This window comes from Ruditapes philippinarum, unplaced genomic scaffold (genome assembly GCF_026571515.1).
Source record: "Ruditapes philippinarum isolate M1 unplaced genomic scaffold, ASM2657151v2 ctg143_1_1_1_1, whole genome shotgun sequence".
NCBI lineage: Eukaryota > Metazoa > Mollusca > Bivalvia > Venerida > Veneridae > Ruditapes > Ruditapes philippinarum.
Window position 1 is genome coordinate 272,809 of NW_026862181.1, and position 9,173 is coordinate 281,981.

The following is a 9,173-nucleotide window of genomic DNA, read 5'->3' on the forward strand; positions in this document are numbered from 1 at the left end:
CATGGGCAATTTTTAGATAACCTCACCAAGAAGTTGAATTGCGTTCAGTAGATCTAAATATAACTCGATCATGCGTGATTTGGTAAGCAGGACCACCCTTGAAGACGGAATACTACTCTATTGTATAAAACTAATACAGACAAAAAAAAACGATTATAAAAGAAACTAACTTTTGCGTCTTGAAAAACAATTGAAACGGAATAATTTCGTTTATAATTTATAACGGTTTAAACCGATAAATCGAGTAAAAATAGAAATCCTATTTATATAAACAAACTGGGATTACCGAAGTAACTAAAATAGCTTAGATTTCCGTAATATAACTTCGTCTGATTCCGCAGTATGACGGAATCGCCCGAATTGTCACGATTGCAATCGGAACTACATCGGCTATTATCATTAATCCGAAGAGTGACGGAAAAGGCCGAAAAGTTGCGATTGGCACGATTGCAGCTGGTTTCCAGTTCAATCATGCACCAACAGATGTAAGCAGGAAACCACCTAACCGGAACAAGTTTTCCAAATGAAATGGCTTGCAGCCGTGGCTGCAAGCCAAAAACAACGATAACCGTTGCGCCTATGTAAGCGCGATAACTAGTTATGATAAAAAGAAAAAAAAAGCGCGTCGTTATTTAAGAATACAAGAAGGCCGTAGAATTTGCGTCTTCTCAACGGCGTGATTTTTGGAAATCTATTAAGAAGTCATATCAAAAGAAAACTTCGATTGCAGCTCTCTGACAACTGACGAGCTACAAAGACATTTCCAAGAAATGTTCAGTGGCGGGTTTTCCAACGATAACGACCAACATATCCCCGAAAATTCGAATTGTAATAATATTTCGCTGGATTTGGAAATATCTAATGCAAAAATCCGTGACGCCGTTTTCATGCAAAATAGTAACAATGCTCGTGGATTAGATAACCTTCCAGCTGAAATGTTTAAATCGACATTTGACATAATCCCTCCCTTTCTCAATAAATTATACAAAATTTTTAATGATCATGAATATCCCACCGCATGGGGACAAGAAATCATAACCACTGTGTTTAAAAAGAGTGATATAAACGTAGCTAAGAACTTTTGCGGGATTACACTGATTAACATAATAGAGAAAATATTTTCGCAAATATTACTGAATCGCTTGAGTAAATGGACGAAAAAACATGATAAATTGTCAAATAACCAATTTTGTTTTCAAAAGGAAAATCTATCACTGACTGTATCTTTATATTAAACGTCGTCATATCTAAGGTACTTAATTCCAAGCAAAAACTCTACTGTATTTTCATCGATTACGAGCAGTGTTTCGATAAAATTGACAGTCAATTTTTGTGGCAAAAGTTGATCAATGAGAATGAAAGTAGTAAATTTGTTATGGCATTAAGGTCCATATATACTGCGGTGAAGTAATGCGTGCGTAATAATTCAGAAGTCTCTGACTTTATATCTTATGACATTGGATTAAAGCAGGGAGACCCCAGTTCACCTCTTATGTTTATGTCTTCGAAAACGACATCAAATAAAACATTTACAGTGATTTAGATGATGTCATAATAATTGATGACGTTAAACTCTTTTTGATATTATACGCGGATGACTTGGCTTTATTTGCTACATCACAAAAATCTCTTCAGTCTATGCTTAGCGATGTCGAGAATTACTGCTCTACATGTGGTATGAAAAGAAATGTTAACAAAACGAAGGCCATGAATTTTGTAAATGGCAGAAGTACTTTCTCAGATTTATATATATTTAGTAAAAAAATTGAACTGGTTAACTCTTTTAAATATCTCGGTGTAGATTTTTCAAGAATGGTTACTGGGCACGCACAAAGAAACTAATCGCCATTCATGCATCGTTTTACTACATAATCTGTTTTCTATTTTTCGACAAATTGAATTGCCTAAATCAAAAATATTAATTTATTTGATGTGTTAGTTGGATCCACGTTCAAAACATACAGTATCCTAAAATTAGACGCGGAAACAACGTCACGTATAGAAACAAAAATTTGGCTTCATTGGAAAAACAATACTTGAAGGGCACGTATGGAATAATCAAGTTATAGATAATGTTACGTTTGATATAATAAAGATACTTATAAGCAGTCATGGTACGCAGAAATAAATATATCCCCGCGATTACAAAGCTATAGTTTATTTGAACACACTTTTAAACGCGAGACATATATTGATTTTTTACAAGACAGAAAATATTTTAATCAAAATTTCGGGTATCTGCACATATACGAATACTCCATAGGAGCAAAGGTTATGTAAGTCCTGTAACATAAAGAGAGTTGAAACGAAGTTTCATTTTTGGATGGTTTGTCCTACATATAGAGGGCTACAAAAAAGTGATATTTCTGTAGGTGGCCGACTTTTAATAAATTGAATCTTTATTAAATTCTTAATCGAAAATGGAACTGAACAACATTTCGAAGTTTTTATGTTTTGCCATTAAAGAAAGAATAAGAATATTTAGTTAAATTTATTAATAGTCATCAAGAATATCTTGATTAATTTTAATAAATTTGAATCTTTATTAAATTCTAAATAGAAAATGAAGGTATACAATCTTTTGAGTTTTTTTATATTTTGCTAATAAAGAAAGAATATTTTGATTATATAATACCAATTATTCAATATTATATCAACATCTTGATGAAGTAATATCACTATCATATTTATGAAGTAAGTATGAAATATTTAATTTTTGTGCAACTTTTATTTCTTCAGTATTTTAAGACCTTTCAGGAAATAGTATTGTTACCTTTTTTCCATTCGATGTCAGATCTCATCTTCATAAAATGTATATGTTTGTTTTGCTATAAACATTTAATAACGTTTTATCTGCAAATATTTTTTAAAGTTATTTGTATTGTATTGTTGTATAATAATTCTGCAAGTAAAAAGGAAAGAATAATTTATTGGATATTTTCATTGCAGAAGTTTATTTCAAATTTTATTATACATCATTTCGATTGGATATTTGTCTTACTACTATGAAATATAGAATATTTTTCCATTTATTTCTTTCCATATTTGCTCACGGAAAAGTCTGATCAAGTCATTTTCACTTTGGTGCTCTATACAATGATATTGGAATAAATATTTTTAAACGTAAAATGAAAAACAATAGGAAGAATTTCATTTATTGAATTCAACAGTTTTACTGATGTAATTGAAACTTTTATTTTAGGAAATAGTGGATAGCCGGAAGATTTTCTCTAAACCGAGTAAACCTCTACTTCACAAAGGGTAAGGAAGCCATCCTGGTTTTTGATGATCTTCAGAAACTTTCCTGTCACGTGCTGAGTGCATGGGATCTTTACAGGTAAAGACGGCGATGCTGGGGGTCCGACGTAGTATGCGCAGTCAGTTCCGAGATTGTTGTCTGAATCTTGACGGGTAGGGGAAATCAGTAACTGCAAATTCGAGTTCCTGATGTCTACAAAATATAAACAAAAATGTTAAAATCAAAACAGATAAAACAAACAACTTACATATATTTCAGAATGACAAATCTGCACGGGAAGAAGCAGAGGTCAACATCAGGAAATTTTAATACTCCTGACCAAAATTTGAATGGTGCTAAACAGAACAACGTTGTGTGCAATACGTCTTAAACAATAAAAAAAACTTTGAGTATTCATTGTATTTGATTATATTACTGCTCGATGTTCAGTAGCAGTTTGTAAGGTTTAAAAGTACAAACCAGTATGTAACTGTTAAAACAATTTCAAGCTTCTGTTAGCGCTTTAAGGTACATTAAAGTTATATTTATGGCCAAATTCATCCACATAGATTGTCAAATTAACACCTTATTATTATCAAATGCATTATTTAACTGGTATTGACGAAGTTATCTCTCTTAGAAACGCTCTCCGAAACAGTTCTGAGCATTCAAAAAAAATCTTATCTGACATGGTCAATCAAATAAGATTCATAATTTGGCTGGAAGCCATTCGATTATTTCCGTAAATGTCCGGATCGGAGTCACGTCATTGATATATAAATAATATGAATCAAACCAAAATAATGGCGGACAATACGAAAGGTGTGAAACGTACGAAAAAGAAAATTCCAGATTCGGAAAAGAAAAGGAGAAAAGTGGATAGAAACCGTGATTTCATGCAATCGGTAGCGAATTAAGCCGGTAAAAAGTTCTAAAAAGGGAAATTAACGCCAAAAACGACCTCGAAGTTGTTACATTTCTGATTGACAGGTGATCATTATGTTTTTGGGCCTTTTGTTTTTTTTGTTTGATTTTTTCTTGATCTTACTTATAAAGATAATTTTACCTGTGAATATATAAATGCATATTTTGTGTTATTGTTTTAGAATGGTATTGACATATGATAAAGAAATTAAACTTGTAGAGCCACGTCTGTACGTTCAGTTTTAATTCACTGTAATTTTCGTACCGTTAAACTGTAAAATTTGAATTCCTGATGTCTACAAAGTAAATGAAATAAAACACAAATATTACAAACATTTTGTAATGAAAACTTTACTGGGCATATACAGATCAAAATTAGCAATTCTGTTTATGAAAGATCATAATAATAAAACTTCTTACTGAATTGTGAGGCATTCCTAAAAAAGATGATAACATGGGACACTTCTGCGACACGCTCAAATTCCATTCCCCAATAAGAATAGCCACTTTCAGTATGAGCACAGTATAATTCATACGTCACCTTATCGTTGTTGTCGCGGTCGCCATCTATAGCAAAGCTTGCTGCTAGTGGTTTATCCTTGGACATGTATGTAGATTGCTGCCACGCGTCAACAGCAGTAACAAAACGATCTGGTACAAAAACATAAACACACTTTTTTATTCGGTAAGAATAAACATTTTTCAATGACAACAATGTTTGATTTAAAATATACAGCGTTGTTGGAAACTAAAACATCTCCATAAACTTAACAAAATAATGAAAGACTACCATTGATTCTAGGAAATGTTCAAGAGAGGATCACAAAATTTTGACCAAGGGTAAAATCCGTATTCAAGATCAGCTTTTGTATTTTAGTAGGTTTTTTTTTCAGACAGGATGATGAGTCACCTTTCTTTCGTGGAGTTCTTTAGGTAATTTTCACTAAATAAAATTAATGTCAGTTGTTATCAAAATCTTGTTCGACATATTAGCCAAAATAACATGACCCTATTTTAACCACGTGCATTGCTGTGGAGTTATTTAGGTAATTTGAACCATCATCATTGATAGGATAGTGATTTGAAACTGGTAACATAAGTCCCCAGTTTTACATTAAATTTACATGATCAATAAGATTCTGTATATCACAAAGATGCCAATAGATCACGTGAAAGTCGTTTCACTAAAACAATGTCGGCAAACGTATTCTGAATACGAGAAATACACATTAATACTCATACCATAAAACTTTATATTACTCACAGCGGCGACATAGAGAAATAAAAATAACTATGTCTCTCTAAATAATTATCAGTACACCATAATGCAGTCAATTATCGTTATCACGAGATCGCTTTTTCTCAATATCTATCTCTATTGTTATCTAGATGAAATTTTGAAAGTCCCGATATTTGTCCTTCTACATCTATATTTGATATATTTGTTTATCTCGATATTTTCAGTATCTCGAAGTAAAATTTCAGCCCAAAAGTTATTTTCACACTGTTATACATTTTATCTAACGTTTTTTACGATAATTTTGACGTTCCCGATGACTTCGAGATAACGAGAGTCGACTGTATATAATACTCGTAATTCAAAGGATACGCACCATCATAATAAACGTTCCAATTGGATTCGACTGCTGTTGAAGGTGTCACCACCCCAGGAACGTATGTTGTTTGTTCGCAAACGCCCGTGTCCGCATTGTGGTTAACAGAGGTACATTCATCCGCACTATTACATAATCTCGCACATTGTATTATGCTTGTGTTTAAATGTTGCACTAATTTATCAGAATACCGTGCATTACTCGATGAGAGAGTAAACTGAGTGAAATTGTGGGTGAGGACTGTTTTAAATAAAAAAATTGTTACGAATTCAAGGATCCAAATCCACATTTTCTCAATAAAACACTGCATTGTATCGTTTTAAAATTCAATGTTCTTTACTTTATAAGTAATACTTCTGCATCGCAATCCTCCTTTTAACTGCAATATTTTCTTCTTTCAAGCACTTAATTTTAAATCACGTACGTGTAACGAAATTTCCCAAAAAGAACGGATTTTTAGTTTCAGCTCAAAAGGTCCATATGTTAGTGGTATTTGGAGCAAAATTAATTTCATCATACAATTTCGTTTATTCAAATGTTACTAGATACTATTGTTATCCGATTCTATTCATTCGATACCTATCTTGCTTTTATTCACAATTAATATCCAACGACAAAAGGTTCCTTCTTGAAGTTTTTGCATTCCATTTTTAATTTTAATTTCAATATCTTTTAATCAGTTAGCAATTTAAATAAGACTTCGGATCATCCTTCCAATTGCAGAATTATGTAAAACTTTTAATTCCAATGTCTCAATATGTATTGTCCAAGGACGCAAGCAGATGTCTGTTCCCGTTAAGTTATTTCTTAGTATTCCTTGCTACACGTGACGAAAAATGCGTAAGCATGAACATTCTAAACCGTTTATTTCAAATGCTAATTTCAACATATGAATAATACATCTACAATAGGAAGTTGAAGTAGTGTATTCAGGATCGGTTTTTGTGCTGCAGTCCCGAGTTCAGGTCCGAGGATTATATTTTTAAGCTGTGCTGTAATTTTTTAAAGTGACATAATTCCCATTTTTTCATTATCAAGTTGAGCTGAAATTATTAAACATTTTAATAGATTCACCTTTGCAATGTTGATAAAAATATTGGGATATATACAAATCTGCCTAAAATATATAAAGACTGCCCACTTTTTTATACGTTGAACGTTACAGGTAAATTCTGATGAATATTAACAGCAATGACATTGTGTCATGTGAGTTATTTATCATTCATGCAAAGTAAATTTAGAATTGAAAGGAATCATGGCAAAATATATACTTATTTTTACTTTAATCTCTTTACCCTTGGATCTTTAATGTCAGTTTCATACGTTTTGCTTTTGCGTACCGCATTATCAAACATTTAAGTTATCTAGCTGTTAATCTCTTCCCTTGGACATGGTAGAGTGACTAGATTTGATTGAAAACACTTTGCTCTGCTTTGAATATTACCAGTCGATACAAACTTTATAAAAAAGAAAAAGAAAAACAAAAAACACAACGATAAATAAATAAATAAACAAAACAAAGAACTGAGCTTTCAAGAAAATAGAGCTGGTATGTATTTTAGGCTTAATGAGAGTTCATCCGCCCCTTTCAGGCACTAGGATACGACACCGATAATAGAACCGGATCAGACTAGGACCTTTCATAAGCAGATTGACCTGGATATATACCAGTGGCAAGGAATAATCGTTTCCGGTTCCAACAAGTTCAAGATTAATCTGAAATAGGAAAAGAATTTAACTCACTACAGTGTTGGAGGAGCAATACCTCCAAACACTTGCAGAAATCATGTTCACAAAGTAGTAGCATATCGTTTTTGTGAATGTTTCGGCGGGTGAAAGGCGAGATTTTCGTAATGAATCGCATTGTCCGGTATATATTTGAAAACTGTATTTAGTCTGGTGTCACAATATCTTCTTTTTTAGTCCCACTCATAGGACAAAAGGAACCTTGAATCACTGTTTTAAAATAGATAAAAACAGATCCCTAAAGAAAGCCCAACACGGCAAAATTGAAAATGTTGCAGGCTCGGTTTGATTGAGCCTGTTCATGGACGGTACTGGAAAGTGCAAGTTACCGTCCACGCCCCCTAGCACCGGCTTAAGCAGAATTCAACATTTAAACATGCAATAGTAAAATTTTGAATTTAGAAACATCCGCAGATGTGTTCATACGGCGGTTATCATGGAACCTTCAATGTGACACAGTAGTGCCATTCCATGAAAAGCGGCATATGGTCCCCAATTAAAAAAATACGTGTGCCCTAAACGAGAAAACAATGGGCGGAACTCAATAAAATGGAATTTTGAAAGGGGATCAGAGGTTATGAAGCCTGCGTATCACAGAAAAGACGTCAAAAGACAAATTTAAAAAGCAGGCAACATATCCTAAGGGTGATTCAACATTATTCAAGTAGGAATATTGGAACCACCCAAATAGAAAATGCCGAAAAGTTAAAACTAAAAATACCACAAGCACAACAATAATGTCGTGCTGAACGATCTTCAAGGATCGAAAATATAACATCATTGATTAAATGTACGGGGAGACTTTTTACAGCCGCCACACGGCACAAATAACACGGATGTGATCATAAAATAGATAAAAACAGAATCCCTAAAGAAAGCCCAACACGGCAAAATTGAAAATGTTGCAGGCTCGGTTTGATTGAGCCTGTTCATGGACGGTACTTGAAAGTGCAAGTTACCGTCCACGCCCCCTAGCACCGGCTTAAGCAGAATTCAACATTTAAACATGAAATAGTAAAATATTGAATTTAGAAACATCCGCAGATGTGTTCATACGGCGGTTATCACGGAACCTTCAATGTGTTAAATCTCATAACAATAATGTCCTTACTTACGCTCCACTACCTTTCGTTATGTAGAGTATTGGATCAAAAACGGAGAGATGATTTAAAAGAGAGTTAATGAGACTGAATAATTTATTCATATAAGTCTGCTTAGTTCTGATAAAGGGAGTAGTTACATTTATGAAGATGTCACAAAGCACCACGATTTCTAATAAATTTATTTGCGTTAAAGATAATAATTTAAAGCGACCTCTTTCATCCGCTCTCTTCTCTTTGTGCTACAAGTCACCTTGTTTGTTTTTTCTTTTCCTTTCTGTGTTTACCTGTTTATTTTTTTATACCAAATTCAACAAACTAACAGATTCAGTTATGTACATTTGTACTTTTAATATATCTTCATTTAATTAATACATGATTCTATTTATAATTTCATTGAATTACATTCTTTTTATCTTTTTTTAATGTTTATAAATATGTTTTTTTTTTATCTTTTAGTTATAGTTTGATTCAGCCTTTCTCATTTACTTGGTATCTGCACGTCGTTGAAGCAGAGGCAATGACAAACAATTTGAAGATTGGTTTTAATTT

General features: G+C 32.8%; 1 protein-coding gene across 1 annotated transcript; it reads right to left on the reverse strand.

The window, feature by feature from the left end:
- Positions 1–3,847: 3,847 nt before the first annotated feature.
- LOC132718190 (uncharacterized) lies at positions 3,848–6,741 on the reverse strand. Its single transcript, XM_060701826.1, has 2 exons — positions 5,776–6,741; positions 3,848–4,813 (listed from the first exon to the last, which is right to left on the reverse strand). The coding sequence occupies exons 1-2, from the start codon at positions 6,083–6,085 to the stop codon at positions 4,551–4,553; spliced, it is 573 nt and encodes a 190-aa protein (XP_060557809.1). The 5' UTR covers positions 6,086–6,741; the 3' UTR covers positions 3,848–4,550.
- Positions 6,742–9,173: the final 2,432 nt, after the last annotated feature.

What these genes read in the sequence shown, in the direction of transcription:
- LOC132718190 (XM_060701826.1), bottom strand. Translation starts at nt 6,085, where the DNA reads ATGCAGTGTTTTATTGAGAAAATGTGGATTTGGATCCTTGAATTCGTA. An exon ending in TTGGAACGTTTATTATGATG is followed by an intron (nt 4,814 to 5,775) that starts GTGCGTATCCTT and finishes TTTTTGTACCAG; the next exon opens with ATCGTTTTGTTACTGCTGTT.